Below are 13,467 nucleotides of genomic sequence, written 5' to 3' on the forward strand. Positions count from 1 at the left end.
GCTGTCCTGGAACTCACTCTGTAGACCAGGCTGGCCTTGAACTCAGAAATCCGCCTGCCTCTGCCTCCCGAGTGCTGGGATTAAAGGCATGTGCCACCATGCCCAGCTTTAATGCCACAATTCTGAAAGAGTATATATAGTAAGTACCTTGAGTACTATAGTCACGCTACCATAGAATTGGCATTCTATGTAAATATAGGTGATATAAATATTTCTCTTACAATTAGACATATTAAATTAAACATTACATTAGTTATTCAGATTAAGGAGCTGGAGAGAGTGCTCCAGGGTTAAAAACGCTCCCTGCTCTTCTAGAAGACCTGTCTGGTTTCCAAGCACCTACATTGGGCAGCTGACATCTCCTGTACCTCCAGGTCCAGACTGTCAAATGCCCTGTTGTCTCCATGGGCATACACACATGCACACATGCATGAATACACATTCACACAGACACACAGACATATAATAAAAATAAATCCTTGTTTTCAGATTAAATAAAAGATCCAAAGTATTTCTCCTTCAGCAGTCTGATTTCCTGAAAACAGATACAATTGACAGGGATTAGCAGAGAGCCTTAGGACAGCAGTATTAAGAAAAATAACAAAATTTTGGGAAGTCCAAGAATTTTTTTTTAATTGAGGCTGGGTATGGCAGATGACAAGTATAATCACAGCTACCCTGATCCTTGAGGTGGGGATGGGGGGAGGGCTGCAAATTTGAGTCCTTTGTGGGCTACATTGTGAGTTCAAGGTCAGTCTAAGCAATCTACTAAAACCTAGTCTCACCACAAAAAGAAAAAAGAAAAGCCGGGCAGTGGTGGTGCATGCTTTTAATCCCAGCACTTAGGAGGCAGAGGCAGGTGGATTTCTGAGTTCGAGGCCAGCCTGGTCTATGGAGTGAGTTCCAGAAGAGTGGCCCACATCCATTATAGTGGTTCCCTGATAACTTCTTTTTTTTTTTTTAATTAGGTATCTTCCTCAATTACATTTCCAATGCTATCCAAAAAGTCCCCAATACACTCCCCCCCCCAGTCCCCCACCCACCCACCCCCCTGATAACTTCTAACAGTAGTTAGAAATTGATTCCTGGTTGCAGAAACTGTTTCCAGGACAGCCAGGGCTATACAGAGAAACCCTGTCTCAAAAAGCCAAAATAAATAGATAGGTAAATAAATAAATAAATAAATAAAGATAAATCCTAGCTGTTCTGGGCAGGTGGCTACCTTGCCTACTAAAGTGTCCTTCTGTGGAAACAAAGCCTCTCTTCCCATTGCTCTCTATGCTACTGAATTCTGTATATACCCCATTAGAAAATCTACAACCAACCCCAAAGATGAAAGGAGAAAGATCACCATGGCCAAATGAATTAAAGCTAGCAATTAATTAAAGCAAGCTATTTTATGCCTTGTCATACACTGGCTGCCTCCCCTCAGGACAGGTCAGCTTTGGATGTGGGGAAGACAAGACTTTTATAGTTCAGGGGTAAGCTGTTGGGTCTTTTTGTTGTTGTTTTTGTTTTTTAACAAAATCTCAACCGTTCGATTTTATCAATGAAGACTTGGGAGCCAGAAGCTGGGGGGACAGCCTGCTAGCTCAGAGACCCAGAGAAAGCACCCCGTTGACCATCTTCCTCAGCTGATACTCCAGACGCAATGCCCCTCTCTCTCCCACTCCAGACAACTAAATGCTCCTCCCTTCTACTCCCTCTGTGTTCCTCTCTGTCCTCCTGACTCCCTCTTACTCTCAACACTTTTTTTCTTAATAATCCTATGGTCCCTTCCTGTCAACTGGCTGCTTGTTCTGCCTCCTGACCTATGGTTGACTTTGTTAACCCTGTTTACAATATTCAAGCAGAAAGCTGTTGAATTAAAAGTATATGTTTAGGCTGAGCCATACCACAACTAAAAACAGGTTTTCCCAGTAAATAACACAATATCAGGGTTCATGGTGTGATCAAATATCCTGCAACAGTAGGGGGTTTACAAATGGGGGATTCGATGGACAAAGCAGGTTGGGTTATAGGAGAGGAACAGAGACAAAGACATGGTTGCAAGATGGGCATGACAAGGCAGTTATAACAAGGTAGGCATAGGTAGTCATAGAACCTTTTTGTTTCTTTGTTTGGGTTTTTTGAGACAGGGTTTCTCTGTATGACAGTTCTGGCTGTCCTGGAAATTTGCTTTGTAGACTGGGCTGGCATTGAACTCACATTCAGCCTACATCTGCCTGCTAAGTGCTGAGATTAAAGGCATGCACCATCAGCTCCTGACCATGTAACCTTTTGAAACAAAATAGGGTTGCAAGATGAGTACAAACAACTTTTTGAAACAAAGACATGATTGCCATTCCTGGAACACGTGGTACAGAACCATTTGTAGTTAAGGTTGTGAGGGGCGGAGCATAGGCTAATCCTTGAGAAACAGAGGTTTGACCATAAACAGGGATGAACCTAGTTTGTTTTTTATTGTAAGATGGCTTTTAAGCCTAAGATGGAGGCAGGCTGATTCTTCGAAAGGTCTCAGTACATAGCCCAGTCTGGCTTCCAACTATGCTTGGACCTTGAGATGCATTTACTTTGTCTCTGTAAAAGTGTGTTAATTTGGTATTCCCAACAGCAGGCACGATTCCTGACACAGTACATACTCGGTTTCCTAGAATCAGACGATCTGTTGAATGCATCCATTATTTAATATCAATCCTTGTGCTCTGAGATGAGAACAGATGGATCAGATGAGTGTTCTCCCAAGGCAACAAGTGACAGAGGCATACAGCAAGAACACTTTTTTCTTCTTTTTCTTGAGACAGAGTCTCAAGTTTACTACAAACTTGCCACACAGCCGAGGATGATCTTATCCTCTTGCCTCCACTTCCTAAATCCGCTGGCAGGACCCATCACACAGTATCTCCCTTCCCGCCTCCGTTTGTTTTGTTTGAGTTAGGAACACGTTCCGTAGCACGCTATCTGGAACTCACCAAATGAACTCACAGTAATCCTTTTGCCAAAGCCAAAGGACGCATATTAACAGGCATGAGACACCGCCCAACGCTGACCTCCAACCAAAAAATTTCGCAAAGCCACAAAGCCAATGACCCAGACATGCACATGGGAAAATTCAATAAATTCTTCTTTTTTTTTGGGGGGGGGGGGGGAGACAGTCGAACTCAGAAATCCGCCTGCCTCTGCTTCCCAAGTGCTGGGATTAAAGGCGTGTGCCACTACCACGGGGCAATCCAATGAATTCTTAATTCACCCCCATTGTTTGAAATGCTGTGAATTTCTGGCTCACAAGTAAACTTTCTAGAACCAGCGATCAATTTCTAACTACTGTTCGAAGTTATAAGGGAACCACGGTAATGGATGTGTGCCACTCTTCAGCCGTCGCCACATTCCAAACTGGGGGTGGGGCTCAAAGCAAAGAATCAGCACGCGCGCGATGTCACCACCGCACAGGCGACCGCAAGGGGACATCAACCCCACTCCAGCACCCGAAGTTCCTCCTCTCCCCCCCCCCACCTCACCCCGCCCCCAGCCCCTTTCCCTCTCCCGTATCCTCTTCCCTTTCCCTCCTCCCTTCCCTAGGCCATCTCCAAATTCAACTCTAGTCTCCTCCCTCACGCCTTCGCCAACGTCCGACACTCAACTGCTTCCCCTTCACGTCCCAGAAGTGGCGTCTTCCAGTGCCGGGGAGGACGAGCCGGAAGTGCGTCATGACCTGGCGCCCAGCTATTCGTTTTCCGCGCGCGTCCTGAGAAGCGGTTTTGGGCTCTCTTCGTTTTTCTCACGGTTCTCCGCGGGTTTGGAGTGTTTCTGTAAGGCGGCGGCCACGATTGCCGACATGCCATCGGTGCTGGGCTCGATGATGGTGGCCTCTACGTCGGCCGCCGCCTCCCAGCAGGAAGCTTTGGAAAACGCGGGGAGGCTTATCGACCGACAGTTGCAAGAAGACCGCATGTACCCGGACCTTTCTGAGCTGCTCATGGTGTCGGCCCCAAGTGAGTGATCTGGACGCTTTGTTTCCCCGCCATAGGATTCTAGTCCGATCCCCCTGTCTTCTCTGTACATTGGTGCCCCCGTGAACACTCAGAGATTAGGGCTTGGTTTCTTGGAAACACGACAAACATCAACTGACTTTTAGCTTTTATTGCTTATTTCTTCTTGTCTACACTTTATATATTGTAGATACTCGAGGAGGTAAGAGCAAGCTCATTAAGTCCAAATGAGAAGAATCCTCTGATCCAGATTCCATTTCTGTACATTTTTTGCTTCAATAATGCTCGCTCAGAAAAGCAAACGAGTTAATTTGGAAATCTGCCGCGTTCTCTCATAGTCATGTCATACGTGTAGAGTTAGTATATTTGTGAGTGCCGGGACTAATTAGGAAAGAAATATAGGGGTCAGAAGGCCGACTGACAGGGAGAGCAGAACTAAGTTTATCTGCCAACAGAGGAGATAACTTGGAAGAATTTGCCTTAACGTTTAAAACTTGTTACCAGCTAAAGGTTTGTGGAGTTGCGTTAGCTGCTACAAAATGTTTCTTGTGAAATGAAAGTTGGAGAAAAACAGAGAAACGTAACATACAGATGAGAATTGGTGAGCAAAAAAAAAAAAAAAAAAAATGGGTGGGAGTAACTTAAACAGAATAATCAATCATAAGTAGCCCAAAGCACATGAGTAATGACTTGTAAAAATCTATTAAGAGATTTTTATTTTTTTAACCAGAAATACTGGCAGCAGCCAGATAGTGGTGGTTCATTCCTTTAATCTCAGCATTTGGGAGGCAGAGGCAGGCGGATCTCTTGTGGGTTCCAGGCTAGGCTGATCTATAGAGGGTGTTCCACAGCTGCCAAAGTTACACAGAAAAACCCTGTCGGTGGCGCACACCTTTAATCCCAGCAGTTGGGAGGCAGGGGCAGACAGATTTCTGAGTTCGGGGCCAGCCTGGTCTACAAAGTTCCAGGACAGCCGCCCCCCACCCCCCTTTGCTTTCTGATCCTCTCAAATGTGTAATCTCTTTAATATACTTTCCTCCTCATACTAATCCCTTTCCCTTCTAGCATTTCCAACCCTCTGCCTAACAGGCTCCTCCCAGACAGGTTTTCTCTGTGTAGCCCTGGCTGTCCTGGAACTCTGTCCGAGATCTGCCTTCCTCTTCCCCTGAAGTGCTGGGTTAAAGGCATGGACATAGAAGCCTGGCTCCATCCAGTTCTTAGTAAAAGACTCTAGTTCTAAGTCAGGCATGGTGGTACATGCTTTTAATTTCAGGCTCTTGGAAGGCAGAGGTAGGGAGATCTCTTTGAGTTTGAGGTCAGTCTGAACTACATAGTGAGTTCTGACCAGAACAATAAAGTGAGACCCTGCTGTCTTTAGTTTCTTTGAAAATTTTCTTGACTACTCACATTGTCATTGTCAAAGAAGTTATTCTTCCCTTTTGTATTTCCAAATGTGCATTTGCTATGTGCATTGTTCTATTGAAATTGTATTTTAGGGCTAAAATTTATTTTTAGAAAGAACCCAGTGGAGAGGTGAACAGGAATGGTTATGTGAATGAACCATGCTGGGGCTGGCATATCTATGATTGTTCAGCCATGATAATCAGTATTTTCTTTAAAGATTTTATTCATTTTATGTATGCTGTAGCTCTCTTCAGACATAACAGAAGAGATTATCGGATCCCATTATAGATGGTTGTGAGCCACCGTCTGGTTCCTAGGAATTGAACTCATGACCTCTGGAAGAGCTTAACTGCTGAGCAATCTCTCTAGTGCAGTAATCAGTAGTTAATGTCAGTTCTCCAAACATCCTTGTATTCTGAACTAGACCCTGATAAGGTACCTGGAATACTTAGGTTGTAGGGCAGGTCTAGTGTTAAGTGTCCTGAAGGACAGGTCAAGTAGAGCAGCCCACTCGTGCCCCTCGGCTCTGAGTCAGAGAGCAAGAGATAGGAAGCACTAGAAGAATTCCTTATTGAGAGCCGTCTGGATCCCCACCAGCTTCCAGTGATGTTTTGCATTATTGGTATTTGTATGTGATGTATTGGTCTGGGAGAGAAATCCAAAGAGGAAAAGTAGATTGTTTGGTGTGAACCTTGTTCTGTTGTTTTTAGGAAAGGATCTAATGTAACTGGGGCTGGTCTCTAACATAGTCAGGGACGACCTTGAATTTCTAATCCTCCTAAGAGCTACAGATACAGGTTTATGCTACTCAGATCTGTTTGATGCTGAGCCAGGAGTCACGGCCAGGGATTCATGTCTGCTGCACAAAACCTGCTGAGCTCCATCCCACTCTTGATTACTTCCTCTCATCTTTGAAACCAGTAACTGTCCCATCCTGTATTAGTGAGCTTTCTTAGGTTCGGTTTGTGACCGGTTAGAACTCCTTCATTTCAGAGATGTCTTAGGCACTGGGGTGACTTGACTGGCTTATCTATTCCTAGTTGATGAGTGGTACTTTATTGTAGTATATAAACGCTTTCTTTTTATCTTTTTTTATAGACAGTCCTACTGTTTCTGGAATGTCCGACATGGATTACCCTCTGCAAGGACCAGGTTTACTGTCAGTACCCAGCCTTCCAGAGATCAGCACTATCCGGAGAGTCCCCCTCCCGCCTGAGCTGGTTGAGCAGTTTGGACGTATCCTATTGCTTTGTATTTAGCTATTTGATAAATACTAGATTACTCATTTCATTATAAATCTTTTTTTTTTTTTTTTTTTTTTTTTTTTTTTTCCATAGCCTCAATAGTAGTCTCAGGCCTTGGGACCTCCCCTGGACCTGGCTGTCCTGGAACTCACTCTGTAGACCAAGCTGGCCTTGAACTCAAGAAATCCACCTGCCTCTGCCTCCCGAGTGCTGGGATTAAAGGTGTGCACTACCACTGCCTGGGTTTTTTTTTTTTCTTTTTTAGCATTATTATAACTCTTTTTCCATTTACATAATGTTTGTAAGTTATTTCTTTTTAGAGCCACATGTATAGCTCATTTGTCTGGCATGCCTGAGGCCCAGCTGTTCAGACCTTTCGTTCTCAGCCATGCATGCTGGTGTATACCTGTAATGCCTCCAGAGGTTGAAACAGGAGGAGTTGGCACTCCTGTGGCCTACCTGGGCTATATATATATAGTGAGACCTTTCTTGAAAATGAGACTGACTAGGTAGTTTGCTTTCTTTCTGCTAGATAAGCATGGGCATGGTGGTCCACACCTTTGATTCTAGCACTTAGGAGGCAGAGGCAGGTGGATTTTTATGAGGTCAAGCCCAGCCTGGTCTATAATAGTGAATCCAGGACAGACAGGCAGAGCTACATAGTGAGACTGTGTCTCAAAAAAAAGGAAGAAAGAAGGGGGGGAAAAAGGAGGAGAGATGAATGGATGGATGGATGGAGTAGTTGGCGTGGGTAAATTGGTATAAGCCTGTCACCTCAAGATTTATGAAGATGAGGCAAGAGGATTACAGCTTCCAGGCTAGCCTGAGCTAACAGTGAGACTGCCTCAAGAAAAAAGAAAAGTATTCGCAACTGGAGAAGATTCAGCAGTTAAGAGCATGGACTGTTCTTATAGTAGAACCCAGCACCTATTTGATGGCTCACACCTGTCGGTAACTCCAGTCCCAGGGGCTCCAATGCCATTGTCTGGTATCCATGGGCACAGGAACACAGATGGTATGCAGATAGGTATGAGGTGTGTGTGTTTAAAGAAAAAGGGAGAGGGAAGGAAAGAGAAAAGAAGGAAGCCTCATGGGTACTAGGCAAGCTCTGTATCACTGAGTGGTAAACCTAAAAGATCACTTTAAATGGTAACTTTTAAGTCCAAAGCTATGGAACAGATTGAGAAATATAATTGGCCTCTTTGCACCTTACATCCGTGCTTCCTCAGATATGCAGTGTAACTGCATGATGGGTGTTTTCCCCCCTATCAGCAGAGCCTGGCTTACGATTGACAGTGACATATTCATGTGGAACTATGAAGATGGGTATGTATGGGAGGCTGCTCTGGGATTCTGCTGACCTCTACTGCTTGTTGCATCTCGTGTTCTACTCCTCAGAAGTCAATGTTTGCCAGTGCATACCAGTCATCTTGGGGGCATTGAAGTCTGGGTTTGGGGACTAGGGAGATGGCTCAGTGGCTAAAGTGCTTGCTCTATAAGCAAGAGCCTGCACTCAGATGCTGGGGTCTTGCTGAGCAGCTGGTTTAGCTGAAACAGTGAGCTCCAGGTTCAGTGAGAGAAATTGTCTCAAAAGTAAAGAAGACACTCGACATTGACTCACCTCTGGCCTCATTACATGCACACACACTAGCTCACCCATGCACACTCATTCACACATGCGGATTCTGTTTGTAGCAATTTCTCACTAATGTTCTTGGTTTTAGTACTGCTGGAGCCTACTCATGGCAAGCACTCCATGGAGCTACGGTCCCCCGTACAAAAGACTGCTCTCCTTTGTTTGTTTGTTTGCTATTGTTGACTGGTTTGCATGTTTGCAGTCCTGGGGGTTAAACCTAGTGTCCATGAATGCTAGGCAAGTGTTCTCTCATTGAGTGATATCCCTAGCCTCCAGAGTACTTCTCTTAAGAAGCAAGCACTAATTCTAAGTTCATAGTCTGTAGAAAAGAATATACATTGGTACTTTTGAGCTAATATTTGACATTTTAATATTTTATTGTATTTTATTTATTTTGTGTACATATCGGGGGAGGTGGGTTTAGGTGTGTGAATGTATATACCACAGTATACATATAGAGATCTGAAATTCTTTCTACCATGTGGATCCTGGTGGTGGTCCCTTATTGACATTTTAAAGACTTTTTCCTTGCATTTCTATGGACTAGGAATCTGATAATTCAGGAAATGATTATTTGGTTTTTTCGTGGTTTTGACTTTATGTGTAAATTAAATAAATAGAATATATAAAAGCCAGAAGTTCCTTAAATAGAGTAGTCTCTTGATCTGGTTGCTCACTTGGCTTTAGAAGTAAGTTTTGTATTACTTGTACTTTATATTTCAGTTACTCAGTTGGGTATTTTGAGTCATCTAATTATCCTTATTGAGATAGGAGATCCCGCCCATGTAACTACAAGAGTAAGCTGTTACTCTTACATTGAATAACCGATGCTCCTTTTAGAATCATGCATGTGCATGCAACACATTCAGAATATTTAACTACATCAAAACTGATACCATATGACCACTTACATTCGGTAGAAAAGATCCTTTTTTACTTTCCAAATCTAACATGCATTCATTTAACAAATATTTATCTTGAGACATGGCTATGCCTTCCTCCCCTTAGGCTAGGATACAATGGGTAAGCCTTTATTATAGCAAGAGTTGGCTTTTGGATTTGTTGCTGTAGTAATCTCAGTAGCTTGGGTTTCTGAATTTCTTTAGAATTTCCCTGTGTTAGGATGGAGAATTAACAGTAAACGTTCTGCACTCCTTCCCCGAGTCTGCCCCTGGCTTAGCAGGATGCTGGTGTTGACTTGACAGACATTGCTTGCAGCCCTGATGGGCATTGTGTAGAAGGTGGTACACCTTTACCTGTTTATCTAGCTTAGCCTGACACAGCTCTATATGCCTGGCTATTAATTTTTCCCTAGTTTTGTTTGCTGTTTTAGGTTTTTAGTATATATCTAATTTTTTTCAACTAATAAAGAGCATTGTAAATATGATTTAATATATGTAAACATGTTTTCTTTACTTTTGGGCAGAGGTGACCTTGCCTATTTTGATGGACTCAGTGAGACAATTCTTGCTGTGGGGCTTGTGAAACCAAAAGCTGGTAAGAAGTAAAACTATCAGATGAGGTTATAACTACAGTCTCCCAGTGTTTCCAGCTGAATCGGGAAAGGTCTAACTCTTATATGTTTATCTATATGAATAAGTTTTCTCCGGTAGTAGTTGTTGTTTTGTGTCGGCTCACTTCATTTAGTACTCATCTTCACAGATAACATATGTTGGGTGTATCTGAATTTCCCTTTCCAGCTAGGCGTGGTGGCGCATGCCTTTGATCTTAGCACTGGGTGGGAGTAGGGGAAAGCAGCTCAATGTCGTCTTCAGCTAAAATACAATGTTGAGGCTACCTTGGCTACCTCACAGGCTGTCCCCCAAAACTTCCTCCTTCTCTATAGCATGCATATGCTACATTTTGCTGGTTCATCTGTTGAAAGACACTTAGATTGCTTTACTCTTTTAGACTTTTGTGGATAGTTTTTCTGTTACTATAAGTATACAAATGCAAATGTTTATAGTTCAGTAAACCAAAATCTATTAAGACACTCTTTTTTTTTTTTTTTTTTGGTTTTGTTTCTCTGTGTAGCCCTGGCTGTCCTGGAACTCACTCTGTAGACCAGGCTGGCCTGGAACTCAGAAATCCGCCTGCCTCTGCCTCCCGAGCGCTGGGATTAAAGGCGTGCGCCACCATGCCCAGCAAGACACTCTTTGTAAATGACAGTAATTGTTGAGCCAGTTATTTCCTGTTAGTTTTTCCTACTGTTTATGTACTTTAATACTTTAACACAGTAATATGTAAAGATCAGAATTTGCTGAGCTGGATTCAGACTTTTACTGTTTAATTAGGAGGTCACTTTAACGGTGAAACCGTATTTGATTCATGCTTCAATTTAGGCAAGGTGTTTTTCAGCCTTTGTCTGCTTTGCCATAGGCATCTTTCAACCTCATGTAAGACACTTGCTGGTTTTGGCAACCCCTGTGGATATAGTAATTCTTGGACTCAGCTATGCTAATGTACAAACAGGTATGGTAATCCACTCATATCCTAAATTTCTAAAAATAACACTGTCTTGAAAGATTAGTATTATAATGCTTACAGTACCAGATCCTTACACTGGTTTGAGTTTGTTTTTTTCTTGGATATTTTATTGTGTGATATATATGTGTGCTATGGGTGCAGTTTAAGATGAATTACCAGATGATCTTGAGTGAAGCTATGCATGCGTGCATTGTTAGAAATTGAGTTCGGCCTTACATTTAGAATGTAAGCACTTTACTACTAAACAACGTCCCTGGCCAGAGTGTTAAACTCTTTCCTTGATATTTATTTGTATTTTATGTGTATGACTATACATGCATTCTGTGTGGACCTGGAGCCTGAGGAGGCCAGAGAATGGATGGAGTTAGCTCCCTTAGACCTTAAGTGACAGGTGTTTGTGAGCATCCATGTGGCTGCTGAGAACTGAACCTGTGCCTTCTACAACAGCATCAGGGCTCCTTACCCACTGAGTCTGAGTCATCTCCAGCCCCTCAAGTTTTAATGGGAACTTTATAAAATATGTAATTTGGGATATTTTACTAAGAATTTAGTAAAAGTACCAGTTTTCAAGATAATGTAAAAATCATTTTAGTCTTTCAAAAAGCTAAGAAACTGGTTTTTCCTGTTGCAAACATACAGGTTCTGGCATTCTCAATGACAGTATGTGTGGCGGCATGCAGCTGCTTCCAGATCCCTTATATTCTCTTCCCACGGACAACACTTACCTTTTAACAATCACTTCCACGGATAATGGCAGAATCTTTCTGGCTGGAAAGGATGGCTGTTTGTACGAAGTAGCATACCAAGTAAGCCTTTTTTTTTTTTTTTTTTTTTTTTTTTTTTTTTGGTTTTTCGAGACAGGGTTTCTCTGTATAGCCCTGGCTGTCCTGGAACTCACTTTGTAGACCAGGCTGGCCTCGAACTCAGAAATCCGCCTGCCTCTGCCTCCCAAGTGCTGGGATTAAAGGCGTGCGCCACCACCGCCCGGCACCAAGTAAGCCTTAACATTTACAGACTGTTTTGGGTTTTTTTGGTTTTTTTTTTTTTTTTGGTTTTGTCTTTTGCCCAGTCTCAAAGAAAAAACAAAGCTTTTCTTTGAATTTTCTAATTGCATAGCATATATTATTAGGGAGAATATTGAAACATAAATCTCAGTGTCCTGGAGCTCAGCTCAGGACGTTTCAACTGTTCGACACGTACCGTGTCTCTGAGCTGCATCGTCAGCTCTGTCACATGTCAGCCGACTGGTGGTGGATGCCTGTAAAGGATTCCTCATTGGTATATGTGCATTTACACCTGTGTACACGTGTTGTGGATGGACAAGCAAACAGTACTCTTCGTAAATGTATGTCCTTACTTAGGTTACCGTTATCTTCACAATTGGCTTCTCATTGAATTATGTGTGTTGAAAGTCATTTGTTGTATTTAGTAGTTTTAATTATAAAAGAAAACTCTGTAGGTCATTTTGAAAAGTATGTTTCAGCGTGTTCACCGTCACTGCGGAAACATGGAGGCTGGCAGGCTTTAATAGGCCTGAATACAGTTGTGTTCTGTGGCATTTCAAGTGTTGTGTTGTTTTTCTTCCAAGGCAGAAGCAGGCTGGTTCAGTCAAAGATGTAGGAAGATAAATCACTCCAAGAGCTCGCTCTCCTTCCTGGTGCCTTCCTTGCTGCAGTTCACGTTCTCAGAAGATGGTGAGTAGCAAACACATTTGACAAGGAAAACAAGATTTTCATGCTTCGAGAGCTAACGTTTTCTTCAGAACTTTTCATCCTTAGTTAGAAGCTTGTCAGATTAAATTGCATTTGTTAGATGTCTATGAACTCGCTTAAAGACTAGAGGCATTATAAATAGGAAAAAACATGGATTTTATTCTCAAGTTGTCTCCTAAAAACGTTGGTTGTTCCTGGATCATATGTTCAAAACAGCTTTCCTACTTTAACCAAAAAGTGTGTGTGTGTCTGTCTGTCTGTATGTGTGTCTTTCTGTCTTCATGCATACAAAAGTAAAAGAGACTACTTTGCATATGTGATAAAGGGTCAAGGACAAATTCCCTGCTAAGCTTTTTATCCTTCAGTTTTAGTGTTTATAGAAACATACATTTGTAGGATTAAGGTGTGGGTCACCACAGCCTGGCTAGAAAGTGCTCCATATCACAGCGTCCTTCTCCCCAGACGTCACTCTTTGTTCTTATTGAAAAGTTAGAAGTGTTTCGAGAATAGAGTAAATGAACTAAGGAGTAGCCTAAACTGGGCCTAGTGGCACACACCTCTAATTTCAGTTCTTGACATGATAGTTTTGTACATTCAAGACTAGCCTGGGCTGCATGGCAAGTTTGAGACTCTGTCTCCAAAACCAAATTTTAAAGAGTTAAAAATTCACTTAGAAGACAGAATAAGTTGCTTTTGTTTTCAGACAGAGTTTTGTTCTAGCCCTGTCTGGCTTTGTAACTCTAATGTATTTCTCAGACTCTAAGCAATCCTTGTGCTTCTCCTGCTGCATGCTAGGGGGACTGGAGAGCAGCATGCAGTACTGTGCCTGACAGTGTGAGTTGTTTATGACGCCCAGCTTGTGTAACCTCATGCTCCTGGTTGGTGGTTATTGCAGCTACTGTATACGCTGTTGAGTATAACAGGCAGGCAGGCAGGCAGGCGAGCAGGGAGCCCGCATGCAGACCCGAGTGCAGCAGTTCCTTTGCTGTGAGTTC

The 13,467-nt window shown here is 42.8% G+C and overlaps 1 protein-coding gene across 1 annotated transcript in view; it reads left to right on the plus strand.

Annotated features, from left to right (window-relative positions):
• The first annotated feature begins 3,652 nt into the window (after window positions 1-3,652).
• Nup155 (nucleoporin 155) overlaps window positions 3,653-13,467 on the plus strand; it is a 50,559-nt gene continuing 40,744 nt past the window's right edge. Inside the window, exons 1-7 of the mRNA XM_021182947.2 lie at window positions 3,653-3,992; window positions 6,492-6,629; window positions 7,867-7,963; window positions 9,700-9,770; window positions 10,653-10,745; window positions 11,400-11,566; window positions 12,349-12,454. Coding sequence (XP_021038606.1) covers window positions 3,836-3,992; window positions 6,492-6,629; window positions 7,867-7,963; window positions 9,700-9,770; window positions 10,653-10,745; window positions 11,400-11,566; window positions 12,349-12,454 — 829 coding nt within the window. The 5' untranslated portion in view covers window positions 3,653-3,835. The remainder of the gene's footprint in view (window positions 3,993-6,491; window positions 6,630-7,866; window positions 7,964-9,699; window positions 9,771-10,652; window positions 10,746-11,399; window positions 11,567-12,348; window positions 12,455-13,467) is intronic.

The sequence above is a fragment of the Mus caroli genome, chromosome 15 (genome assembly GCF_900094665.2).
Source record: "Mus caroli chromosome 15, CAROLI_EIJ_v1.1, whole genome shotgun sequence".
NCBI classification, from domain to species: domain Eukaryota; kingdom Metazoa; phylum Chordata; class Mammalia; order Rodentia; family Muridae; genus Mus; species Mus caroli.